Source organism: Polyodon spathula, chromosome 37 (genome assembly GCF_017654505.1).
Source record: "Polyodon spathula isolate WHYD16114869_AA chromosome 37, ASM1765450v1, whole genome shotgun sequence".
Classification (NCBI taxonomy): Eukaryota; Metazoa; Chordata; class Actinopteri; order Acipenseriformes; family Polyodontidae; genus Polyodon; species Polyodon spathula.
This window is the reverse complement of record NC_054570.1, coordinates 4,182,372-4,209,772: the sequence shown is the minus strand read 5'-3', so window position 1 is coordinate 4,209,772 and position 27,401 is coordinate 4,182,372. Positions and strand designations below refer to the sequence as shown.

The following is a 27,401-nucleotide window of genomic DNA, read 5'->3' as shown; positions in this document are numbered from 1 at the left end:
CACTGGACTTGAACTGCTTAAATTTCAATAAAAACTGGAAAAATGGGGGTGTTCTAAAACTTGTGGCTCATGTGTTAATTAAGCAAATAACATCCCAGCATGCTTAGGGTCAAGTATAAAAATGCTGGAAAAGGCCTGGTTGCCTATAACTATGGCTAGCATGGCTGCAAGAGGAGACCGCAGTGACTTTGAAAGAGTGGTGATTGTTGGGGCGCGCTTGGCAGGAGCTTCAGTGACCAAGACAGCTCAACTTGCTGATGTTTCACGAGCAACGGTGATGTCAGCATGGAACTCTGAGGGAAAGACATCATCAGCAAAGGGCAACAGTGGGCAGAAGCGCATACTCCAGGATCGTGATATCCATGCATTAATTCGAAGTGTAAGGCAAAACAGCGAGCAACTGCAGATCAATTGACTGCAAATTTCAACCTGGGCCGTGAGCAGCCTGTTTCATCAAAAACAGTCCTCCGAGAACTCCACAGAGCGGGATACCATAGTCGGGTTGCAGGGCACAAACCGCTCATCACACCTAGCAATGCATGTTTGTGAGTCCAGTGATGCAAAGAGCACAGGCAATGGACTACCGAGCAGTGGAGAAATGTGATTTGGTCAGATGAATCATCCTTCACCATGTTCTCGACAAATGGACGAGTGCACGTGTGGCGCCATCCTAAAGAACTCTACAGCCCTGAGTGCTTGGTTCCAACAGTGAAGGGTTCTAGTGGTTGTGTAATGCTGTGGGGCACATTTTCCACGGTGCATACAGGCCGTACTGGCTGCACGTGGTGGCCCAATGCCTTATTAAGTGACTTTACATTGATGTTTCCATTTATTTGTACACTGGGTGTGTGTGTGTGTGTGTGTGTGTATATATATATATATATACACACAGCTCTGGAAAAAATTAAGAGACCACTGCAAAATTATCAGTTTCTCTGGTTTTACTATTTATAGGTATGTGTTTGGGTAAAATGAACATTTTTGTTTTATTCTATAAACTACTGACAACATTTCTCCCAAATTCCAAATAAAAATATTGTCATTTAGAGCATTTATTTGCAGAAAATGACAACTGGTCAAAATAACAAAAAAGATGCAGTGTTGTCAGACCTCGAATATTGCAAAGAAAATAAGTTCATATTCATTTTTAAACAACACAATACTAATGTTTTAACTTAGGAAGAGTTCAGAAATCAATATTTGGTGGAATAACCCTGATTTTCAAGCACAGCTTTCATGCATCTTGGCATGCTCTCCACCAGTCTTTCACATTGATGTTGGGTGACTTTATGCCACTCCTGGCGCAAAAATTCAAGAAGCTCGGCTTTGTTTGATGGCTAGTGACCATCCATCTTCCTCCTAATCACATTCCAGAGGTTTTCAATGGGGTTCAGGTCTGGAGATTGGACTGGCCATGACAGGGTCTTGATCTGGTGGTCCTCCATCCACACCTTGATTGACCTGGCTGTGTGGCATGGAGTATTGTCCTGCTGGAAAAACCAATCCTCAGAGTTGGGGAACATTGTCAGAGCAGAAGGAAGCACGTTTTCTTCCAGGACAACCTTGTACTTGGCTTGATTCATGCGCCCTTCACAAAGACAAATCTGCCCGATTCCAGCCTTGCTGAAGCACCTCCAGATGAGTCCAATTTTCAGCTTTGCCCAACACCTGGTTGTCTAATGGTTAGATGGAGACCTGGAGAGGCCTACAAGCCACAGTGTCTCGCACCCACTGTGAAATGTGGTGGACGATCGGTGATGATCTGGGGGTGCTTCAGCAAGGCTGGAATCGGGCAGCTTTGGCATGAATCAAGCCAAGTACAAGGTTGGCCTGGAAGAAAACTTGCTTCCTTCTGCTCTGACAATGTTCCCCAACTCTGAGGATTGGTTTTTCCAGCAGGACAATGCTCCATGCCACACATCCAGGTCAATCAAGGTGTGGATAGAGGACCACCAGATCAAGACCCTGTCATGGCCAGCCCAATCTCCAGACCTGAACCCCACTGAAAACCTCTGGAATGTGATCAAGAGGAAGATGGATGGTCACCAGCCATCAAACAAAGCCGAGCTGCTTGAATTTTTGCACCAGGAGTGGCATAAAGTCACCCAACATCAATGTGAAAGACTGGTGGAGAGCATGCCAAGATGCATGAAAGCTGTGATTGAAAATCAGGGTTATTCCACCAAATATTGACTTCTTAACTCTTCCTAAGTTAAAACATTAGTATTGTGTTGTTTAAAAATAAATATGAACTTATTTTCTTTGCATTATTCAAGGTCTGACAACACTGCATCTTTTTGTTATTTTTACCAGTTGTCATTTTCTGCAAATAAATGCTCTAAATGACAATATATTTATTTGGAATTTGGGAGAAATGTTGTCAGTAGTTTATAGAATAAAACAAAAATGTATATATACTGCCTTGCAAAAGTATTCAGACCCCTGACCAATTCTCTCATATTACTGAATTACAAATGGCACATTGAAATTTTGTTCTGTTCGATATTTTATTTTAAAACACTTAAAATCAAAATCAATTATTGTAAGGTGACATTGGATTTATGTTGGGAAATATTTTTAAGAAAAATAAAAAAACTGAAATATCTTGCTTGCATAAGTATTTAACCCCCACACATTAATATTTGGTAGAGCCACATTTTGCTGCAATAACAGCTTTAAGTCTTTTGGGGTAAGTATGTACCAGCTTTGCACACAGTGTCGGAGTGATTTTGGCCCATTCTTGGCAGATTTGCTCCAGGTTGTTCAGGTTGGTTGGACGACGCTTGTTGACCGCAATTTTCAAATAGTGCCACAGATTCTCAATGGGATTGAGATCAGGACTTTGACTGGGCCACTGTAGGACATTCACCTTTTTGTTCTTGAGCCACTCCAGTGTTGCTTTGGCCTTGTGCTTGGGATCATTGTCCTGCTGAAAGGTGAATTTCCTCCCAAGCTTCAATTTTTTAGTGGACAGAAGCAGATTCTCTTGCAGTATTTTCTTGTATTTTGCTCTGTCCATTCTTCCTTCAATTGTAACAAGATGCCCAGTCCCTGTTGATGAGAAGCATCCCCATAGCTTGATGCTGCCACCACCATACTTCACTGTAGGGATGGTGTGTATTGAGGCATGGGCAGTGTTAGGTTTGCGCCACACATAGCGCTTTGAGTTTTGGCCAAAAAGCTCTATCTTGGTCTCATCTGACCACAAAACCTTTTCCCACATCGCAGCTGGGTCACTCTCATGCTTTCTGGCAAACTCCAGACGTGCTTTCAGATGGTACTTCTTGAGTAATGGCTTCTTTCTTACCACCCTCCCATACAGGCCAGTGTTATGCAGAGCTCTTGATATGGTTGACTGGTGCACCATTACTCCGCTCCCAGCCACTGAACTCTGTAGCTCCTTCAAAGTGATTGTTGGCCTCTCTGTGGCTTCACTCACAAGTCTCCTTCTTATTTGAGCGCTGAGTTTTGAGGGACAGCCTTTTCTTGGCAGTGCCTGGGTGGTGTGATGCAGCTTCCACTTCCTGATTATTGATCCAACTGTGCTCACTGGGATATCCAAACACTTGGATATTATTTTGTACCCTTTCCCTAATCTATGCATTTGTATTACTTTATCTCTAACTTCTGTAGAATGCTGTTTGGTCTTCATTTTCCTTCAGATTCACAGCCTTACCAATGACCTTCAACAGTCCAACGGTAAGGTAATTGTGTCCTCATTAGGGCAATTTTTTTCCAAACATAAAACCAATGTCACCTTACAATAATTGAATTTGAGTTTAAGTGTTTTAAAATAAAATATTGAACAGAACAAAATTTCAATGTACCATTTGTAATTCAGTAATATGAGAGAATTGGTCAGGGGTCTGAATACTTTTGCAAGGCACTGTATATATATATATATATATATATATATATATATATATATATATATATATAAGCATTTGTATTATTATAATGAGAAATTACTTAATGCTATCATTTGCTGTTTTAAGTGGCTGTTTTGAATTGCACTTTCGGGTGGTAAAGTAGGATTCATAACTGGTTACAAGATAGGAAGCAGAGAGTTATAATTAAAGGAGCAGAGCGCAGTGCAGGAGCGAGGGACGCAGAGCGCAGTGCAGGAGCGAGGGACGCAGAGCGCAGTGCAGGAGCGAGGGACGCAGAGCGCAGTGCAGGAGCGAGGGACGCAGAGCGCAGTGCAGGAGCGAGGGACGCAGAGCGCAGTGCAGGAGCGAGGGACGCAGAGCGCAGTGCAGGAGCGAGGGACGCAGAGCGCAGTGCAGAGCGCGCAGTGCAGGAGCGAGGGACGCAGGAGCGAGGGATGCAGTGCAGGAGCGAGGGACGCAGAGCGCAGCAGAGCGAGGGACGCAGGAGCGAGGGACGGAGAGAGGGACGCAGAGCGCAGTGCAGGAGCGAGGGACGCAGAGCGCAGTGCAGGAGCGAGGGACGCAGGAGCCAAAATAGTTTTGGTTTATAATATATATATTTCTTTTGATGACAACAGAAAATGTATTTGGAAACTGTAAAAACATAAACTGAATTTAGCTTGAAAGAATAACTCTGAGGCACAGCATGTTTGTTATCCAGACAGATGTGCAATATAAACCCTCTCACTGAAAGGCTGTTAAAATACAGCCTGCGTGGGACCCAGGGCTAGAGGTTAAGGGTCTTTATGAACACAAGACTTCTACTGACGAGACGTTAGCGGATTAAAACCGTCATTCACTTTAACCTCAGGGAATATGAAACTCTTGCTAAAATGACACCACTTGAGCAATGTGTAAATGTGCAATTACGTCATACTTAAGAGTTTTTAAATGAATGTCCAACTACAGGATGACATTTTTTTTTTGTTTTGTGCAAGGACTGTGGTCATTTGTTAATACTGCATCTCACGATTCCTGCCCTATTAACACTTGGCTGATGTCTCAATTCCCGGTGCAGTTCGTTTGAGTTTGGAACGGTTGCCCTGAAGTGTGAAAGCTCCAAACGTTCCCGGGAACGATCAAAATGAACCGTCCCGAGACCACATGAAAGAGGTGCTCTCGGCACAGTTGCACCCGTTCTGGGGGCAGTTCGCTTACTTTTTCTTCAGTGTGAAAGAAAAATGTTCTCAGTTCAGTTACGAACGTCAAGTGTACCAAAGTGGCAATTGTATTTAGTTCAGTAACTGATGTAACTCAGTTGGAACTAAAACCAGAAGAATCTTGTATACAATAGTATTATTGCCATCATTGTAGGACACCTTGAAATTGAAGATTCACTTCATGAAGATGAAGAAAAGCATCCTGTTGCCTCTTCTGCAGCTGCAGAAATACTGACTTATGCTTTAGCTAACTGATATCAGATGGTAAACTTTAAGTTATTTTTTAAAAAAATATTTTTTTTAAAAAACGCCACATTTAAAACAATCGAGAATGAAGAATATTTAACTGTGTCATATATGTTAAATTAGGCGGGCCTATATAATAAACAAATGATAACTTGAGATTTGTTTTCGTAGCAGTGCCAGTAGCTCAAGAGACTAAACTCCGGGGGAGATTTTGTGCAAACAGCAGATCCCACAAGAAGACAGTCTGAACACGAAGTAGGCAGTAATAATAATACAGGGTTTTACTTCATTCACGCTTCTCTCATGCACTGGTTTCTTTTGAATGGTAGTTTTACTTTAATTTGTAAATTCTGTGGCGTGAATACACTTTAATTACGATGCGTATTTGTCCCAGTGCTATAAAGAAAACAATTGCGTTTTGTTCTTTTGCCAAGATCGTAATAGTGCTACTCCTTCATATAGATCAGCTGCATAAACGAGATCCAGTCTGAAAGAGACGATCCGAGGAGGTTTCCACTGAAAAGCGCCGACTACACTTGCTAAGTGTACAGTACTCGGTACACTTACACGTGTTCCCAGTGTTCCCATGAGGGCGGACTGGATCACAGGGGCATGTAACCCCATGAGAGCAGATTGGATCACAGGGGCATGTAACCCCATGAGGGCGGACTGGATCACAGGGGCATGTAACCCCATGAGAGCAGACTGGATCACAGGGGCATGTAACCCCATGAGGGCGGACTGGATCACAGGGGCATGTAACCCCATGAGAGCAGACTGGATCACAGAGGCATGTAACCCCATGAGAGCAGACTGGATCACAGGGGCATGTAACCCCATGAGGGCAGACTGGATCACAGAGGCATGTAACCCCATGAGAGCAGACTGGATCACAGGGGCATGTAACCCCATGAGGGCGGACTGGATCACAGAGGCATGTAACCCCATGAGGGCAGACTGGATCACAGAGGCATGTAACCCCATGAGGGTGGACTGGATCTGTTATACACACAGACACACAGGATAAAAATGGAAAAAAAAAGGAACCTGTGCAGAGTAACATTAGGTGCACTTTTTTTTTTTTTTTAAAGGCATTAACAAAACACAAAAAAAAAACCACTTGATCTCATATTTTACAAAATGAAGACATTAGAAAGATGAAGTGTTGATGGTGAACGCTTCAATCTCTTCTAAAGGCAGCGTGGCAGCGTGGCAGCGCGCTGCTCTTGCAGGTAAGCTGTTACTGCCAGCCTAGGAACGCTCTCCTGAGCCTCTCCAGTGCAGAGGAGCCGTGCTGCACTCTCGCAAACAGTCCATCTTGCAGACACGGAAGCAAATGGGGATTTTAAAGATGTCCTTCCATCTCCTACCTCTCCAGCAAGGTTGTTTAATAAAGTTCACCTTTCTATTTCCAGAATTCCAGCGAGCTTAATAACCTCCTTTTGCACACTGACTACCATTCTACTGATATGCTCACAGTATGAATGGTGTTGGTTCAGCAGCACTGAATCCTTTACAGTGTGAGCCACAAATTACTGTGATCAGGATGAAGTGTTGCTTTAGGGTTTCCATCAAACGAGAGGGCTGTCCTTCGATAAACAAAGTGGTGTGTCTGTCAGCATGTGTGTGTTTCAGGGTGGGCGAGTCAGAGTATGTGTGCGTCAGCATGCTGTCACTCTCACTCTCTCACACCCTCACTCTTACTCTCACACTCGCTCTCACTCCCTCACCCCCTAACTCACATGCACACACACACTGGCACTCACACACACTAATTCCGAGACGTACACTGACACATTCATACTCGCACTCAAACCCTCACCCAGACTGACTCCCTCCCTCTCACTCCCTCACCCTCGCTCTCACTCCCTTACACCCTCGCTCCCTCACCCTGTCCTTCACAGCATGCTGCTTGCACTTGCACTGTGCTGCTGCAGCTGCTCCTCCTCCTGCTGCAGGTGCTTCAGGTAGCAGCTCCTCATTCTGAACTTGCGGCCACAGCGCTCACACTTGTACAGGAAGCCCATGTGTGTCTTCATGTGCTCGTTCAGGTGGTGCTTCAGTTTGAACTTCTTCTCGCAGACGGAGCAGTCGAAGGGGCGCACGCTCAGGGTCAGCATGATGTGCCGGTCTCTGTGTGTGCGTGCGTCAGCGTGTGTTTCAGAGTGCACGTGTGTGTGTCAGTGTGTGCGTGCGTCAGCGTTTGTGTGTGAATTTTGGTTAATTAACGTTTTCAGGGCTTGTCAGTTAGTCCATCTAATCAAACAGGAATCTCCATCATTTTCATGGGTACTGAGTTTTGACTGCATTCAACAAAGTGCACATACTCTCAGAGGCAGATTTAGATGGTAAGGTAAAAGTTCTTAGAATATTTGCAGTTGACAATGACATGGTGTAAAATGACAACATATAACATTGACTGTCTAAGGCATCTTAGTCTCCTGAAGTACAATGGACACATGGACACAATGGGGCTGAATTAGGAATTCAATACAGTCCACTAGTCTACGCTCTGAGACACACACACAGCTACAGCCTGCTGCCTGCACTAGCACGCTGCTCTTACTCTTGCTGGAGCTGTTTTCAGATAGCAACAGTGACATTCACGCACATGCACACGCACCCACACACTCACTTTGAAACTTACTCTGACAGTCATTCATACTCACATTCAAACCCTCACTCCCTCACCTTCGCTGTCACACCCTTGTTCTCACTCACTCTCACACCCTCACACCCTCACTCTCATCCCCGCACACCCTCACTCCCTCACTCCCTCACCTTCGCTGTCACACCCTCACTCACCCTCACACCTTGACTCACTCACACCCTCGCACTCACACCCACACTCACACCATCACACTGTCACTCTCACTCACACCCTCACCCTCGCTCTCACACCCTCGCTCTTATTCTCACATTTGTTCTCACCCTCACACCCTCTCTCCCTCAGCCTCACTCTAACACTCCCTCACTCACTCTCATTCCCTCACCCCCTAACTCACATTCACACATACGCTGACACACACACACACACTGGCACTCACACTGAGACACAGTCACTCACACACACTAATTCTGAGACGTACACTGAAATATTCATACTCGCACTCACTCCCTCACCCTCGCTGTCACTCCCTCACACCCTCGCTCCCTCACCCTGTCCTTCACAGCATGCTGCTTGCACTTGCACTGTGCTGCTGCAGCTGCTCCTCCTCCTGCTGCAGGTGCTTCAGGTAGCAGCTCCTCATTCTGAACTTGCGGCCACAGCGCTCACACTTGTACAGGAAGCCCATGTGTGTCTTCATGTGCTCGTTCAGGTGGTGCTTCAGTTTGAACTTCTTCTCGCAGACGGAGCAGTCGAAGGGGCGCACGCTCAGGGTCAGCATGATGTGCCGGTCTCTCTTGGGCTTCACCGCGAAGCGCTTGCCACACAGGCAGCCAAATCGCTTGCCGTCGGGCGCCACGGACAGGATCTTGACCGGTGCGTGCACTGCCTGCCCCAGCGAGGCGTGAGTGACGATCTCGTTGCCATGGATATCCATGGGTTGCTGGGCGACAGCGTTGGCAGGGTAACCCATGAGGTCTGCGATGACTTTGGTGCCGTCAGGGAAGGAGGAAGAATCCACCTTGACCGGCCCAGCAGCCAGCAAAGAGGCGGGGCCGGGCTCCTTGTTGTGCAGGGCAGAGAGCAGGAAATAGTCACTGCTCCTTCCACCTGCTCCCTCAGCTTTGAAATCCCCGGAGTACACAGTGAAACCAGCCTGACTCCGCTGCGGACTCATCTCATCATTACTCTTACAGGTACCACTTCTACTGATGGAATCAATGAAGTTCATTCCCTGTCCACTCTCGCTGATCAGCACTTTCCCTTCTCTCTCACCCTCCTCCCAACTCTCCTCCTTCACATGAACCAGTTCGCTGCCAGCTCCCAGTGTTCCCAGTCGCCCCAGTCGGAGCTCCCCCATGCTCGAGAAAGCCCCCCCGCTTGAGTCGTGTACACTTGCTGCCCCTGCTGCTGTGGAAAACGAGTTTGAAGAATTTGAAAGGGTTTGTTGTCTCTGCTCCAGGCTTGGTTGGCTGTCCTGTTTGTGTACAAGCTTGTATGAAAAGCTGGTTGCTGCCTCCCTCTCCAGGGGCTCCCTCTTCCTCTCTCTCCCCCTCTCCCTGTCAACCTCAATCACTACCATCCTCCCGTTCTCATCAATAGAGCCACTGCAGATCTCTCCTTCTCCATCTCTCCTTTCTGCAATCAGCCCCCCTCCTTCCTCTTCCTCCTCCTCTTCTTCCTCCTCCTCCTCCTCCTCCTCTGATTGGACATGCACCTTGATGACATCATCGTCCTCAGTCTCTGCCCCCTCCATGTCCTCATCGACCTGACATAGAAAACAAAGAAATTCAAACCCACATTCCACGTATAGCAGAACTGTGTTACGACTACCAGGACTGTGCCACGGGTAGCAGGATCATGCCATGGTAAACCAACCACAGGAGCTACTCCTTCCCAAGCCCAGTGTAGCACACAAGTGAATCCTAGCTGCAGATACACACAGGGCCTGATCACACTGTAGATACACACAGGGACTGATCACAGATACACACAGGGACTGATCACAGATACACACAGGGATACACACAGATACACACAGGGACTACACACAGGGGACTCATCACAGATACACACAGGGACTCATCACAGATACACACAGGGATACACACAGATACACACAGGGACTCATCACAGATACACACAGGGATACACACAGGGACTCATCACAGATACACACAGGGATACACACAGGGACTGATCACAGATACACACAGGGACTCATCACAGATACACACAGGGATACACACAGGGACTGATCACAGATACACACAGGGACTCATCACAGATACACACAGGGACTCATCACAGATACACACAGGGACTCATCACAGATACACACAGGGACTCATCACAGATACACACAGGGACTGATCACAGATACACACAGGGACTGATCACAGATACACACAGGGACTCATCACAGATACACACAGGGATACACACAGATACACACAGGGACTCATCACAGATACACACAGGGACTCATCACAGATACACACAGGGATACACACAGGGACTGATCACAGATACACACAGGGACTGATCACAGATACACACAGGGACTGATCACAGATACACACAGGGACTCATACACACAGGGACTGATCACAGATACACACAGGGACTCATCACAGATACACACAGGGACTCATCACAGATACACACAGGGACTCATCACAGATACACACAGGGACTCATCACAGATACACACAGGGACTCATCACAGATACACACAGGGACTCATCACAGATACACACAGGGATACACACAGGGACTGATCACAGATACACACAGGGATACACACAGGGACTCATCACAGATACACACAGGGACTCATCACAGATACACACAGGGACTCATCACAGATACACACAGGGATACACACAGGGACTCATCACAGATACACACAGGGACTACACACAGGGATACACACAGGGACTGATCACAGATACACACAGGGACTGATCACAGATACACACAGGGACTCATCACAGATACACACAGGGACTCATCACAGATACACAGAGGGACTCATCACAGATACACACAGGGATACACACAGGGACTGATCACAGATACACACAGGGACTCTTCACAGATACACACAGGGATACACACAGGGACTCATCACAGATACACACAGGGATACACACAGGGACTGATCACAGATACACACAGGGACTCATCACAGATACACACAGGGACTGATCACAGATACACACAGGGATACACACAGGGACTGATCACAGATACACACAGGGATACACACAGGGACTCATCACAGATACACACAGGGATACACACAGGGACTCATCACACAGACAGCTTGGAGTGTACCTCATACTCCTCGTCATTGCCGGTGATGTTGTTGCTGTTGCTATAGTAATAATGGTCCTCTCGTTCTGTAGAGTAGTACAGCTCCTCCTCGGTCTTGCTGTTGCCATGTCGACCAGGCCTGCTGTTGCTGCTGGGCCTGACACACTGAACGTCCTGCCCCTCCTGCCCCTCTGGGGCCTCTTGCCTGCCCCCCTCCCGCTCTCTCCTCACAGCCAGGCTCTCCTGAGTGTGCACGCTCGCTGTACAGTCTCTGCCCCCGGTATCCTCTCGACACCCCACCAGTACCTGGCTGCTACTGGGAGACTGGGAGGTGGAGCGGCAGTTTCTGTACGATCTCTTCTTACTGAAATGCTTCTGTGGAGACAAAAGAGATTTCAATTACTCTGAGGAATCCAGGACAACTGTCCTGATGCTGCCTCCATGCTGTGAAGTGTCTCAGTGTTGTGAAGCTGTCTCAGTGTTGTGAAGCTGTCTCAGTGCTGTGCTGCTCTCAGTGTTGTGAAGCTGTCTCAATGCTGTGAAGTTGTCTCAGTGCTATGAAGCTGTCTCAGTGCTGTGCTGCTCTCTCAGTGCTGTGCTGCTCTCTCAGTGTTGTGAAGCTGTCTCAATGCTGTGAAGTTGTCTCAGTGCTATGAAGCTGTCTTAGAGCTGTGCTGCTCTCTCAGAGCTGTGCTGCTCTCTCAGTGTATGTACCTGCTCCTCTTCCCTCTTCAGTATCTCTTTACACCGGTCCACAACATGCCAGAGCTGCAAGCCGCTAGCCACCAGCAAGTAACTGGGCATGTCCTGCACTGTGACCCGCAGCCGGCCGGTGTATATGAGCCCCAGCAGCCCTGCAAAGGCCCTAGGGTCGATGACACTGGGCAGGGCGATGACATCGCTGTCCCTCAGCAGCAGCTTGTCGTGGAAGTAGGAGGAGGAGGCGGCCAGCACAGCCTTGTGCGCGCGGAACACCTGCCCCCTCACGTGCACCGCCAGGTCACAGAACTTCCCCTCCTCACGGTGCTGATTCAGGTGCTCCAGCAGCACCGCGCTGTAGTTAGGAAACTGCAGGTCCACCAGCCTGCGAGACGAACTGGGGCCAGTCACACCTGAACTGGAGCTGCTATTGTCAGGGTCCATACTGCAGAGACTGCAACCACTGGAGAGGGACACAGGGGAGAAGGGAGTCAAACATGAATCAATCTGCCTGTAACTCTGTCTGAGACAGGACGGAGCAGCGATCAGATCACGTGACCGACAGCACAGCCGTGTCTACGAACCATGAGGCAGCAGTATCTGTTCTAACTGGTCTGTACATGAGAAAAGTTTACATCTCGAAACGAAGCTCGAAGGAAGAGCAAGGGCCCTGCATGTGGAAACAGAGCTGGGGTGTCCAGTCACGGTCCTGGAGGGCCATTCCACTCCAGGTTATACAGGTAAAACGAGACAACGAAGGACTTCAGGTTTTGGATGGGGGGTTCATTGGTTCAATTAAACAAGTTAGACCAGGGTTGGAAAGGCCACCCCTGCAAGATTATGTTTGTGTTTCTTTGTATTTCGTTTTGTTTTTGTTTTTTTGTTTTTTTAAGTATGTGCTAAATATGGCAGGGCCAGGGTTAGAATTCCCTCCCCGCTAAAAACATGTCTGACATGTGGTTGGGTGATAATTGATGATCACTGACACCTGGCCACATGCTATAACACAGGAGATGGGAGGCAGTTAGTTTAAGCGGAGGACTGAGAGCCGCAGGGTCAGTGAGAGAGAGGAGGACTGAGAGCCGCAGGGTCAGTGTGTGGGGCTCAGAGCCGCAGGGTCAGTGTGTGGAGCTGAGAGCCGCAGGGTCAGTGTGTGGAGCTGAGAGCCGCAGGGTCAGTGTGTGGAGCTGAGAGCCGCAGGGTCAGTGTGTGGAGCTGAGAGCCGCAGGGTCAGCGTGTGGGGCTGAGAGCCGCAGGGTCAGTGTGTGGAGCTGAGAGCCGCAGGGTCAGTGTGTGGAGCTGAGAGCCGCAGGGTCAGTGTGTGGAGCTGAGAGCCGCAGGGTCAGTGTGTGGAGCTGAGAGCCGCAGGGTCAGTGTGTGGAGCTGAGAGCCGCAGGGTCAGCGTGTGGAGCTGAGAGCCGCAGGGTCAGCGTGTGGAGCTGAGAGCCGCAGGGTCAGCGTGTGGAGCTGAGAGCCGCAGGGTCAGCGTGTGGAGCTGAGAGCCGCAGGGTCAGCGTGTGGGGCTGTACTCTGCACCGAGCCTTTGTTTTGATTTCGTTGTTTAAATAAAAGGGTGCTAAAGCCTTTTAAAGGCTGCAGTCACTTGTCTCCTGCATTTGCTAGTCCCATTGCCTGCCTGCACTGCAACGCTGCCCTTCCACACAGCTGCACACACACGGTGATCGGCGGGCAGTGGTAATGCTGCCCTTCGGAAACAGGCACAGAGCCTGTCCAGCCCTCTCCAGTCAAAGAGCCTCCTGTTCAAGCCTCCTCCTGCTGCTCTGGCGCACCTAGTCCTCCCTCTCACACTGCTCTTACACTACATTCTACTTCTTTCTAGATCTCCTCACGTTACTCGATCCTCAGCGCCACGTTACTGGATCCTAGAAGCGCCACCTTACTGGATCCTCAGAGCCACGTTACTGGATCCTAGAAGCGCCACCTTACTGGATCCTCAGAGCCACGTTACTGGATCCTCAGAGCCACGTTCCTGGATCCTAGAAGCGCCACCTTACTGGATCCTCAGAGCCACGTTCCTGGATCCTCAGAGCCACGTTCCTGGATCCTCAGCTGCTGCACTATCCTTACACTATTACATTATCACTGTGCAAGTGCAGATGCAACGTGTTGTAATCCCAATTTGCTGCATCTTGTGTCATGTTGTACCTCTAGTAGACAGTTTTATTATTTCAGTTACTGTAAACTAGACTTGTATTTAAATATTGGCCTTGCATTGGAACCCTGTCTGTCAAAAAAATACATTTTTAAAAGCCTTCCTTTGAATCAAACACGCAACCCAGTGTGAACTGTAACCCTCGCTGCTTCCTGTCTGTGTGACAGGGACAGGAGACCCCATTACACTCGCCAGCCACTCGGGTACTGTAGCAGCGGCGTAACCCATCGCACTTGGGCTTGTCACATCCTCACAAGCCCGTTTCAGACTTCAGCAGCCCCGCGTTTGGTTTTGCTCGCTTGGCTAAACGATCCGCTCATTCGGGGAAGTTTGCAGCGTTCGTCACTAAACGACGCTGCCGTCATGCGCTCGGTCTGACGCTGGCTAAGCAGCATTTGATTGTTCTTTCAAAGAAATGGTACAAGCTGTTATTTTCCTAACTAGCCCCGAGTCGCTGTTCGTTGCTATCCCTTTGCAACAGACAGTAATCTACTAACCCTTTCTGTTTGTTGGTTTGATTTGTAAATGATGTTTGCCTCATTCACACACGCATTTTATTGTTTGAGAGAAAACAACATCACATCGACCCAGACCAGATGTAAGCACTCGATCGACAGCAATGCACCAGTACTTACATCGGAACTCCGTTTCATTGGCGTCGCCGTGCAGCTCCGAGGCGTGCTGTCGCCTGTTCAAGTGTTTTAATGTTTATTCTTAGATATTTTTTTTTCGTTTCTTGTTGCCAGCCTATATGCTCGGTTGTATCCTCCTCTTCCCCTAGCGCGCAGGCACTGTCTACAAACTCCCCGGCTGTGCAAAAGTGACTCTTTTATTTAATGGTCTTTTCGCTTCTCGTTTGTAAACACGTCGTTTTAATATCTAGTTACAATTTCGTTTCTTCTGGGCATCGTTTCTACGCTGGGTTCAAGTTTACCACCGCCATTTCGAGCAGTTTATGCTTTTATTTGTAAGCTTCACTTTTCAGTGGAGCTCTAAGAGAACGCCCCTATTGTCCAACAGAGAACTTTTCCTGGGTTACAAAATTACCACGATCAGCAAATTTGATTACAGTCTGCATGTTCAAGTTGTATTCATTGAGTTTTCTGTATTTATCAATTCAGTAATACTCGTGCAGAGTATTATACCAGTAGTTTGCAGGTTTTGTAACAGTATGTTCTCAGTCACTGAAGTACACCCGTTAATAATAAATATAAAAATTGAAGAAAAAAAAAAAACAGTAAACAAGAGAACAGAGCTCATTAATATAAAGCAGGGCGTGAATCGTCAAAGCCAGTGATATTCAAGCATATTAGCATTGTCATGAATATTAAGCAAAGAGCGGGGCCAGCCCCCCCCCAGTTAATACAGTAGAACAGCTCTTTGTGCAATGGGATCTGAAGGCGGGGGAAGCAATAGGCATTACTGACAGCATGCCGTCAGCTTTGCAGGGCTGCAGAACATTAACGATTCTGTCCGAGTTCAGCTGTAAAAAAAGCGCAAGGAATAGCCAACACAGCGCTTATCGTGTTATTGTGAAAGGAGGCGCTGTAAACCGCGATCCTGCGCACTGTTTCATTATAACACAAGGCTTCCAGTACCCACAGGGGGGGTAGCATCGGTATAGTGTGTGCAAACGTGCCGTTACCTACACGGGTCAACGCGGATTGCCAAGGGCTGGAGCGAGGTTAGTATCCGGGAAGTCATTCTTATTATTGAATTGAACAAAACAAATAAAAAGGCCTGTAAACTGCACATTCACTCGGACATGCGTTTAAAAGACTCTTCTACACACATCTGGTGAGAGTGCATTTGCTCGTATCCGTGCCATGCTGCAGCGTGCATGCAGCGCCACGAATGCAAATCCACAAGTTATTAATTCAGACAGGTTCGCCACTCAGCTGATCTGCTGCATTGCTGTTTCACTGCAGTGTCGTCGTTTGGCCGTGTCTGACAGTAATATTTGGACGCAGTCAGCACGCTGTTGTTAAGAACTTGCTATTATTATTATTATTATTATTATTATTATTATTAATAAGAAGAGAACGCCTCGTTTGGTTTTACACAGGCTCCGCGTCCTCTCGACTCCCGGCCGGCGTGTTTCCTGGTTTAGTTTGTGTTGATGCTCCGGTTTTATCCTGTCTGATCGGTGTAGGCCGCTGATCCCCTGGACTCGATTTCGATTGTAGGCCGGTTAGGAGCCCCCTCTGCAGGCATGCCACAGTGTTTCACGTGTTAGGGTTGTTTCTGTAAAATGGAAAGCGGGTTACACGGCATCCCCTCCGCTTCCACACACACTCTCACAGCCGAGCCGCGCACAGGTGAACGCCAGCGGGACGCTTTGGAGAGGCTCCCTGTTTAACTGGTTTGTGCTTCATTCAAACGCTGGTTGGCAAAGAGCGAGCTGACACTGTCTTTAACTCAGTGCCACACAATTAATCATTATAACCCCAGAGTTAGAAATAATTGGCATTATAAGGTTTTTTTTTTTTTTTTAATCACTTAAAATGCAGCCAGACCAAGACAAAACAGCTTGGATGTGGCCAAGGGTCGCCACCAGACCCCATAATTCCGGAGCACTGCGAGACAGAACAGGATTCAGAACTGAAGGAAGTCAGCATGTGAACTGAGCCCTAAACCTTCGCTAAATTGATTCTGATGATTAGTTAACTTGAGGCAGCATGACAATACAATAATAGCTTTTAACAAATGAAATAAATAAATAAGCACATCATCAATATTTATTTATTTTATTAATAGTTTTAAAAATATATATATTTTAAAGTTTCTTTATAGTTTGTATCACCTTCTCCCAGTGAAATCATTAATACTGAGCAGCTGTTCTCTATTCCTGACCCCAGACAGCGTTGGATCAGTGTTGTTATTTAATTGGGAGAGTCAATGTAAATTAGGGCTATATATTACTAATTAATAGGATATAAATAGCTTCTTTTAAATATTGAGAACTGAAATATCATTCTGTACAAAATAAAAAGAAATATCTTGCATAAACCTACACGCATGTTTATTCAAGATGCTTTTTTTTATTTTGTAAGATTTGTTTGATCACAATGATTCGGGTAATTAAGAATTAGTATAAATTAAGCAAGTGCTTGGTGCTCAATTCACGTGTTTACTGCTTTCAGTTTAAGGGCAGCTTAAAAACCCTGTCCCGTCCCGAAGCGTTCCTGAATTATGGGGCCAGGTGGCAACCCTAATTTGGCCTTAAAACATTGAGAAAAGGCTTCTCGTTCTCTGAGTTTTGTTTCCTGAGCCTGCTTTGTATTGTTCTCGCCCTCTGTAAAGCAGAGCTGTATTTATATTTCTTAAATCATACGTCAAAAACGTGTGTTGCTGAATATATTTAGATTTTCCTCAAAGCTTCAGTTTATGGCGCTGAAAGAACAGAATATTTCAAAGAACTGCAGAAAGCCTGATAAGTGATAAGGCAGTTAGGAGCAGGGAGGGTTAGACTGCAGGGCAAAACATGCCGTTTAACAACTCTGAGTCGTTTATACCACGAGAACAGAACAAACCCATATTTAGTGAAGTACTAAAACTTCAAATAAGATGAAATGTAATAGTGAATTAAATACCTTAAGTGAAGTAAGTGTGCTCCATGAAATGAAGTAACTCATTAAGAGGAGTAGGGTTTCCCCAGTTAACCCCTATCACAAAGGGGCCTGTGAAATGGAATAGGGTGAAGTAGCATTCATTATAAACAAGACCTGCAAATAATCTTTAAAAGGAGATTAAATTATACTACTACACAAAACAGATTGTACATTTCTGAGATTGGTTTAGTTCCTGTGAACTCAGAGCACATCACACCAAGAGGATCTCGTCTGTCCTCAAGCAACCAGGACAAGTGTATCTCCCGTCCTGAGTTGGGTTTTGAATGCATTCAAGGTGGTGCCAGTCTTCACATTTTCCTTGGCAGAGGTCCATTTTCCACTTTGTTTCCCCCAATAAGTGGCTTGTTTCTCAATTCTTTGGCTCAGAACTGTTTTAGATTTTCTTGATAGTCTTACAGGGAGTTGTTTGTTCAGCACCAAGAAACAGAGCTCGGGGAAGTGATCGTTCGTATTGTTTCTGTCTGGAAGCATTTGCATGTATTTAAGGAAAGTGCTGTAATGGTCGTTCTTTTTGACGTGTGTCATAATTGGAGGAAGGTTTTAAGATGATCAGACCCAATTTATTTAGCTGTGTCCGGGTAGTTTTGTCTTGGTCTGCTTTTACCCACTCCTTGTTCTAGTCTAGCTGCTGTAGTCAGCAATCAAACACTGTGCTCCAGTCTAGCTGCTATAGTCAATCAAACACTGTGCTCCAGTCTAGCTGCTATAGTCAGCAATCAAACACTGTGCTCCAGTCTAGCTGCTATAGTCAACAAACACTGTGCTCCAGTCTAGCTGCTATAGTCAATCAAACACTGTGCTCCAGTCTAGCTGCTATAGTCAATCAAACACTGTGCTCCAGTCTAGCTGCTATAGTCAGCAATCAAACACTGTGCTCCAGTCTAGCTGCTATAGTCAGCAATCAAACACTGTGCTCCAGTCTAGCTGCTATAGTCAGCAATCAAACACTGTGCTCCAGTCTAGCTGCTATAGTCTAGCTGCTATAGTCAATCAAACACTGTGCTCCAGTCTAGCTGCTATAGTCAATCAAACACTGTGCTCCAGTCTAGCTGCTATAGTCAATCAAACACTGTGCTCCAGTCTAGCTGCTATAGTCAATCAAACACTGTGCTCCAGTCTAGCTGCTATAGTCAGCAATCAAACACTGTGCTCCAGTCTAGCTGCTATAGTCAGCAAACACTGTGCTCCAGTCTAGCTGCTATAGTCAATCAAACACTGTGCTCTAGTCTAGCTGCTATAGTCAATCAAACACTGTGCTCCAGTCTAGCTGCTATAGTCAGCAATCAAACACTGTGCTCCAGTCTAGCTGCTATAGTCAATCAAACACTGTGCTCCAGTCTAGCTGCTATAGTCAATCAAACACTGTGCTCCAGTCTAGCTGCTATAGTCAATCAAACACTGTGCTCCAGTCTAGCTGCTATAGTCAATCAAACACTGTGCTCCAGTCTAGCTGCTATAGTCAGCAATCAAACACTGTGCTCCAGTCTAGCTGCTATAGTCAGCAATCAAACACTGTGCTCCAGTCTAGCTGCTATAGTCAGCAATCAAACACTGTGCTCCAGTCTAGCTGCTATAGTCAGCAATCAAACACTGTGCTCCAGTCTAGCTGCTATAGTCAGCAATCAAACACTGTGCTCCAGTCTAGCTGCTATAGTCAGCAATCAAACACTGTGCTCCAGTCTAGCTGCTATAGTCAGCAATCAAACACTGTGCTCCAGTCTAGCTGCTATAGTCAGCAATCAAACACTGTGCTCCAGTCTAGCTGCTATAGTCAATCAAACACTGTGCTCCAGTCTAGCTGCTATAGTCAATCAAACACTGTGCTCCAGTCTAGCTGCTATAGTCAATCAAACACTGTGCTCCAGTCTAGCTGCTATAGTCAATCAAACACTGTGCTCCAGTCTAGCTGCTATAGTCAATCAAACACTGTGCTCCAGTCTAGCTGCTATAGTCAATCAAACACTGTGCTCCAGTCTAGCTGCTATAGTCAATCAAACACTGTGCTCCAGTCTAGCTGCTATAGTCAATCAAACAGTGTGCTCCAGTCTAGCTGCTATAGTCAATCAAACACTGTGCTCCAGTCTAGCTGCTATAGTCAATCAAACACTGTGCTCCAGTCTAGCTGCTATAGTCAATCAAACACTGTGCTCCAGTCTAGCTGCTATAGTCAATCGAACACTGTGCTCCAGTCTAGCTGCTATAGTCAATCAAACACTGCTCTAGTCTAGCTGCTATAGCTAGCTATCTCTGACCCTGTATCACTGCTCTTGTTAGGAATGTTATAGACGCTAATATTAAATTGTCTTTCTCACTCAGTGGTTTGTCTCTCTTTCCCAGTTTGAGGGAGGATGGCATTGGACCAGTTTGAGCTTCATTTGGATTTCCCCCAGTACAGCGCCTCCTTGCTCTCCCAGTTGAACCAGCACAGATTGGGTGGGCATTTCTGTGATGTGACGGTGCAGTCCTGCGATGGGGGCATGTTCCGAGCGCACACCGCTGTCCTGGCGGCCGCCTCGCGGTACTTCCACGACCAGTTCCTGCTGCGTGCCGGGAAGGGGGAGGAGCTGGTGCTCGTCCTCCCTGAGGCTGTGGAGACAGGTGTATTTGAGCGAGTGCTGGACTGCGCTTATACAGGCAGCCTCAGGATAGTGCTAGAGAGCACCGAGCCCAGGGGCGTCGCATCACCGTCCATAGCGGCGAAGCTTGGGGCCTACCTGACTGCGGCCAGCTTCCTGCAGATGTGGCACGTCGTCGATCGCTGCAATGAGCTCCTCCTGAAGGCAGGGGGCGCTGACACTGCTGCTGCTGCTGCTGCTGCTGCTGCTGACACTGCCGTGGGTTCAGCTCAGCAAGCAGCACCTGGGTCCTTCCGCTCGCCACCCAGCCGGTCTGAAAACCAGTCTCCTTCGTCCAGCACCAGCAACGCTCACCCACCTCGACGCAGGGCCAGCAGGGGCATCGGTGAGAGTCACTGGGACCGGCTGCAGGGTGATGCCACACAGGGAATGGACACACAAGAGGACAACTGCTGCTCTTCCTTTGCCTCTGGTGACTCTGTTGTTGACGTCAGTCACATAAAGGTGGAACTTTTGGAGGAGAAACTGTTCGGAGAGGTGGCTGATGGGATGTCAGTTGTGTCCGATACTAACCCGGTTCCTCCCCCCCTCCCAGCTAACAGTCTCAGTAATATTCCCGATGCACCCACACTAGAGCAGCTTCAGGGAATCTCTGCTGTTGGAGGGCGTGGGCTGACACAATTGCCCCAAACTGCCCCCAGGCACCACGGTCCAGGGCAGCAGGAGCCTGTGTGCGGCATTTCTGTGAGCTCTGTTCAGTCAAGTCCCCCCCAGATCCAGAGTCCTTCTCTCCAAGGGCTTAGTTCCCTTCACACTCATCACCAAGGACTGATTGCAGCTCACGCCAATGCAAACCACAGTGTGGGCACCCTGGCTTGCTCTCTCCCAGAATTCCTTGCTCCTACCACTCTTGTTAGTGATAATGCTTGCCCCAATAGCAGCTCTGGTGTGGTGTATGGCGCTGGTAGCAATGACCCCCCCTCACTGCTGGCTCCTGGATCCCTTCTCTATAGCAAAGCCAGCAATGCTGTCACCCTCCAGACCAGTGCCAAAGCCCACCCCAGCACCCCCTCTGTGCTCCACGCCCAGGTCGATCGCATCTCTCGGTTTGGGAAGCGTGTCTTTGGGTGTCTGTGTGGGAAGAGGTTCCCTGAGCGGGGCCGCAGAGACAGACACGTCCTGCTCAAACTGAGCGCGCGCCCTTTCGGCTGTCCCCAGTGCAACAAGAGCTTCAAACTGAAGCACCACCTGACTGAGCACATGATCGTGCACATGGAGCGACCGTTGTACTCGTGCGAGACCTGCGGCAAGACGTTCAAAATGATTGAGTGCTTCCAGAGACACAGAGAGAACTGCCTGCAGAGAGGGAGGCAGTGAGAACTGGGAGAAGAGGGGCAGGTAGGCAGTGAGAACTGGGAGAAGAGGGGCAGGGAGGCAGTTAGAACTGGGAGAAGAGGGGCAGGGAGGCAGTGAGAACTGGGAGAAGAGGGGCAGGGAGGCAGTGAGAACTGGGAGAAGAGGGGCAGGGAGGCAGTGAGAACTGGGAGAAGAGGGGCAGGGAGGCAGTGAGAACTTGGAGAAGAGGGGCAGGGAGGCAGTCAGAACTGGGAACAGGGACAGGGAGGCAGTCAGAACTGGGAAGAGAGGGACAGGGATGCAGTGAGAACTGGGAAGAGAGGGGCAGGGAGGCAGTTAGAACTGGGAGAAGAGGGGCAGGGAGGCAGTCAGAACTGGGAAGAGAGGGACAGGGAGGCAGTCAGAACTGGGAAGAGAGGGACAGGGAGGCAGTCAGAACTGGGAAGAGAGGGAGGGAGTAAGACCTGAGAGGAGTGATAAGGACTGGGAACTGAGGAGTGAGTTGGAGTATCTGCAATGAGAAACAGAAGAGCGTCTTTCCATTCCCCATGTCTGCTCTGTTTCTATTAGGGGGTGAAGGGGGTTGAAGCTCAGTCTCTATGGTTTGGACAGAAGCGTGGGGGGCAGATAAAAAGTTGCGATCTGCATTAGGGAAGGTTTTCTTTATTACAGCAGCAGCAGCAGCAGTCACATGACTTTACAGACCCCACGGGCTGGAGCGTGTGTCACCAAAATGACTGGAAAAAACTGGCATACAGGATGGATACAGGCATTCTGTGATCAGTACTGGCAGTGACATCATCACACACAAGCCTGCAGACCGTCTTCACCTCTCCGTTGCTCAACTGGATTCCTAAACCTTTCACTGGGGATTTAGACCCCAGCTGTTGTGCTGCTGATTAGGGTAGTGGTAGGGGAAGGGCTAGGAGTGGTGTTAGGGATAAGGATAGGGCTAGGGGTAGTGTTGGGGGTAAGGGTAGGGTTCAGGGTAGTGTTGGGGGTAAGGGTAGGGCTAGGGGTAGTGTTAGGGGTGGGGTAAGGATAGGGGTAGTGTTAGGGGTGGGGGTAGGGATAGAGGTAGTGTTGGGGGTAGGGGTGCGAGTAGGGGTAAGGATAGGTTTAGGGGTAGTGTTAGCGGTAGTGGTCAGGTTAGGGGTGGTGTTGGGGATAGGGATTGGGGTAGTGCTGGGGGTACGGATACAGGTAGGGATAGTGTTGTGGGTAGGGGTAGGGATGGGGTTAGTGTTGTGGGTAGGGGTAATGATGGGGTAGGGGTAGAGGTGGGTTGGGTAGGGATGGGGGTAGGGGTAGTTCTAGGTTTAGTGTTAGAGAGTCTCTCAGCATCGTCAGTGGACATGGAGTTTGAACTGGGGGTGAAACACAAGAATCTTCTCAGACTGGCATTAAAAGGTGACAGCTCTCTTTATTAAACATGTTTCTCTTTTTTGTCATCACAGACCCCAAATAAACAACATTAAAAAAAGAAAAGATTTCTTAACCTGTGCGTTCGTTTGCTTGTTAAATTGAAACGCCTGAGCCCAGGGGAATTGAAACCTGAAGAATCTGAGGAGATATTTACACAAGAACAACAATGCTGCTTGAGATTCGCGGGTCTGTACAAATACAAACCGGAACTCACAAGGTCGAGGTTAGGAGAGCAAAAGGGAATCTTTTAAATATATGCAATCTTTTTTTTTTTTTTTTTTGTTAAAATTACAACAACCAACCCATAAATAGAGAGATCAAATAAATTTGACATATATACACATTTATAGTACCGTTGTATTAATACTGATCATAATAATATAATAGCAATTATGTACGTATAAATATTCTTTAATTTTTTAACAGGAAAAAATTAGTTAGAAAATATTCTGGCTTATTAAACACAGGTTTCTCTGTATTGCGTGTGAGTGCAAGATTGGACAGGGTGGCTGGCTCGAAGGGACGGGATATTCATTATCAACTCCCCTTCATCTTTGAGAGGAATATTTACAACCAGAAACAACCCACCAAAGGAAAACATCCAAAAAAAAAGCAAAACGAGATACAATCACTGTTCAGTTTTCAGTTTATACAATGTACACTGTATATCTTCTATAGGTTTAAAAATCAACATTCATCAGGCAGAGAGCAAGGAGTGGTTTAAACCATTCCAGAAGAGTGTTCAGTAAACACACACACACACACACACACACACACACACACACACACACACACACACACTGGGAGCATGTCGAGGCTAAAGTTACACTGTCTGTGCAGCCCTGGAGAATCAGAGTGAGAGACAGGGTGAGCAGGACCCTGGGGAATCAGAGTGAGAGACAGGGTGAGCAGGACCCTGGGGAATCAGAGTGAAAGTGAGCAGGACCCTGGGGAAGCTGTGAGAGACAGGGTGAGCAGGACCCTGGGGAATCAGAGTCAGAGTGAGCAGGACCCTGGGGGAATCAGAGTCAGAGTGAGCAGGACCCTGGGGGAATCAGAGTCAGAGTGAGCAGGACCCTGGGGGAATCAGAGTCAGAGTGAGCAGGACCCTGGGGGAATCAGAGTGAGAGTGAGCAGGACCCTGGGGGAATCAGAGTGAGAGTGAGCAGGACCCTGGGGAATCAGAGTGAGATTGAGCAGGACCCTGGGGGAATCAGAGTGAGAGTGAGCAGGACCCTGGGGAATCAGAGTGAGAGTGAGCAGGACCCTAGGGAATCAGAGTGAGATTGAGCAGGACCCTGGGGGAATCAGAGTGAGAGTGAGCAGGACCCTCCTGTCTCTGCTCACTAAATGCTGGTCTCACATTTAGACACACAGAGCTGCCAGTCTGTGCTACTCCAGCCAGGCAGTGTAGCTTTAAAACAACACTCTGAAAAGATCATGTTAAATAAACCCTGAAAGGAAGGTTGGAAAGCGCGTTTCTTAAAGAACGTGACCCACACTGCCTTCCAGGGAGACGCTGCTTTCCTTCGTTTCACTTAACCATTTCTTTGCATTTCTTCTAAAAAGAAAAAAAAAATGCAACAGAAACGTATTCCGTTTTACAAAATAAACTCCAATCGCCCTCACCCTCTTCCATACCTAATACATTAGAAATATAAAGATATGTAAAATACTTACAGATTTTATATAGTGTGGATTCCTGTAGTCAGAAACTCATTCCATGAGCCGTTCTCTCGACTGAATTGCGTGTTTATTGAAAGACTGCATTGGCTCGAGCGTTTGGTAAGAGAGGTTGGAGATTCTGAACATTTTGCAGAGAAGCGTTCTAAATGTAATCAATTCATCAAAGCAGTCTTGGAATAGATGGACAGCCCTTTCACTCACTTTACTGAAAGAAAGTGTGCTCGACTGCTGTGCTGAATTCAGTAAGGTGCCTATGAGACTGATCTCGGTTTAATCTACTGTTTTATCCCTGTCGAATCTCACAGCTTACACACACCCACATAGACCAACAGCTTTCAATGAAGCAAGCAACCAGGAGTGTCACTGCCCTATAAGCAAAGTCCTGGGAGGCAACCCCTGAGCACTCCAGCATTCCCAGAGTGTCCTTTAAGATATCTGCCATATCAGGAGCCTGGAAGGAGCTCAGCCAAGGTGCCAGAGCACCGATAAAGAAGTGTGATGGCAGGTCGACGTGTCTGTGTGGGCGTGAGTCTGTCGTGATAAAGAAATGCGATCACAGGTCCGCGTGGGCGTGAGTCTGTCGTGATTGCAGGTCCGCGCGGACGTGTCATGACAAGAGAGAGGGCTGCCTTGATTCCACAGACAGACAGAAATCCTGGCGTGCCTCAAATCACCCTGTCCAGTCCAACCAGCTGCACGAAGGACCCCTATAGAGCAGGAAGCACTGTGAGGAACCCTGCTGTGGAGCTGTTTGTCAGTGGTGTCTCTATAGTGTGGTGACTGCTGTATGTATTAAGACAGCTCTCTACACTGCAGTGCACGTTCAGAGCTCATATATTACACTGTGCTGGTGATGGCGGAGCAGCATTTGTTGTCACTCGAACCCCTTTCTAGTAAATATTTTAGCCTCCCTGAATAACTGATTGTTCACTCTTCAAAAAAAAAAGGCAAAATATATTTTTCAAAAACTAAGCTAAGTCACATCCCAAATGCTGATTACCAGGGCAGATCGACTGGGTGGGATTCTGCCACGCCTGGCATTACACTGAATGAAGACTCTCTGTTATGTATTTGAAGAGCAGTGATTATCTATTCCTGGATGCCAGGATATTTACTGAGCGAGTGAGTGGAGCAAGAAGCAATGAGACGGCACCACCCCCAGCACAGGTTATAGTGATGGGCCTAATGATACACCACACAGCCCCCAGCCTTCAATGCATTTCCCCAGTGCACCCGGTCTCATCACACAGCCTGGATTCTCAATGCATTCCCCAGTGCACCCTGTCTAATCACACAGCCTGGATTCTCAATGCATTCCCCAGTGCACCCTGTCTAATCACACAGCCTGGATTCTCAATGCATTCCCCAGTGCACCCTGTCTAATCACACAGCCTGGATTCTCAATGCATTCCCCAGTGCACCCTGTCTAATCAAACACCCTGGATTCTCAATGCATTCCCCAGTGCACCCTGTCTAATCACACAGCCTGGATTCTCAATGCATTCCCCAGTGCACCCTGTCTAATCACACAGCCTGGATTCTCAATGCATTCCCCAGTGCACCCTGTCTAATCACACAGCCTGGATTCTCAATGCATTCCCCAGTGCACCCTGTCTAATCACACAGCCTGGATTCTCAATGCATTCCCCAGTGCACCCTGTCTAATCACACAGCCTGGATTCTCAATGCATTCCCCAGTGCACCCTGTCTAATCACACAGCCTGGATTCTCAATGCATTCCCCAGTGCACCCTGTCTAATCACACAGCCTGGATTCTCAATGCATTCCCCAGTGCACCCTGTCTAATCACACAGCCTGGATTCTCAATGCATTCCCCAGTGCACCCTGTCTAATCACACAGCCTGGATTCTCAATGCATTCCCCAGTGCACCCTGTCTAATCACACAGCCTGGATTCTCAATGCATTCCCCAGTGCACCCTGTCTAATCACACAGCCTGGATTCTCAGTGCATTCCCCAGTGCACCCTGTCTAATCACACAGCCTGGATTCTCAATGCATTCCCCAGTGCACCCTGTCTAATCACACAGCCTGGATTCTCAATGCATTCCCCAGTGCACCCTGTCTAATCACACAGCCTGGATTCTCAATGCATTCCCCAGTGCACCCTGTCTAATCACACAGCCTGGATTCTCAATGCATTCCCCAGTGCACCCTGTCTAATCACACAGCCTGGATTCTCAATGCATTCCCCAGTGCACCCTGTCTAATCACACAGCCTGGATTCTCAATGCATTCCCCAGTGCACCCTGTCTAATCAAACACCCTGGATTCTCAATGCATTCCCCTGTCTAAACACTTGCTCTACTGGTTTGACTGTAAGTGGGGCCCACTGCTTTCCTCCAGACTGTATTTGTTCTGTTTGGACTCACTGTTGGTTCTGTTTGGGCCGGGTCAGTGTTGATGGTGAGTGCTGTGTGTGGGATCAAGGCAGGAGTGTGACTCCGCTCCTCTCTCTTCCCTCACTGGCGAGTGAATGAAAAGAATCCTTCGAAGGTCTTTATATTCCAATTGTTACAAATCACTTAAAAATGCGAATCAAAGAAAACATCCAGTCTAATCGTCTCTCAGCTG

At 47.8% G+C, this 27,401-nt stretch overlaps 3 protein-coding genes across 4 annotated transcripts in view; 1 reads left to right on the top strand and 2 right to left on the bottom strand.

Annotated features, from left to right (window-relative positions):
- LOC121304304 (zinc finger protein OZF-like) overlaps positions 1 to 27,401 on the bottom strand; it is a 727,904-nt gene that overhangs the window by 240,345 nt on the left and 460,158 nt on the right. The gene's annotated exons all lie outside the window — the stretch shown is intronic.
- On the bottom strand, positions 7,189 to 15,111 carry LOC121304298 (zinc finger and BTB domain-containing protein 9-like). Of its 2 annotated transcripts, XM_041235354.1 has the most exons (5): positions 14,769 to 15,111; positions 11,976 to 12,423; positions 11,283 to 11,636; positions 8,728 to 9,711; positions 7,189 to 7,458 (listed from the first exon to the last, which is right to left on the bottom strand). In XM_041235354.1, the coding sequence occupies exons 2-5, from the start codon at positions 12,402 to 12,404 to the stop codon at positions 7,234 to 7,236; spliced, it is 1,992 nt and encodes a 663-aa protein (XP_041091288.1). In that variant the 5' UTR covers positions 12,405 to 12,423; positions 14,769 to 15,111; the 3' UTR covers positions 7,189 to 7,233. The 2 variants fall into 2 exon arrangements, with proteins under 2 accessions (XP_041091288.1, XP_041091289.1); XM_041235355.1 differs by lacking the exon at positions 7,189 to 7,458 and having other exon boundaries at positions 8,313 to 9,711.
- Positions 15,605 to 22,658, top strand: LOC121304306 (zinc finger and BTB domain-containing protein 9-like). The gene is made up of 2 exons (XM_041235367.1): positions 15,605 to 15,817; positions 20,103 to 22,658. Exon 2 carries the CDS (start codon positions 20,114 to 20,116, stop codon positions 21,716 to 21,718), a length of 1,605 nt encoding a protein of 534 aa, XP_041091301.1. The 5' UTR covers positions 15,605 to 15,817; positions 20,103 to 20,113; the 3' UTR covers positions 21,719 to 22,658.

Bases quoted from the DNA above. Each gene is read 5' to 3' on its own strand.
- LOC121304306 (XM_041235367.1), top strand. From the start codon at position 20,114: ATGGCATTGGACCAGTTTGAGCTTCATTTGGATTTCCCCCAGTACAGC.
- LOC121304298 (XM_041235354.1), bottom strand. From the start codon at position 12,404: ATGGACCCTGACAATAGCAGCTCCAGTTCAGGTGTGACTGGCCCCAGT. The intron at 11,637-11,975 runs GTACATACACTG...TTGTCTCCACAG, and splicing joins TGAAGAGGGAAGAGGAGCAG to AAGCATTTCAGTAAGAAGAG. The intron at 9,712-11,282 runs GTACACTCCAAG...TTTCTATGTCAG, and splicing joins GCAATGACGAGGAGTATGAG to GTCGATGAGGACATGGAGGG.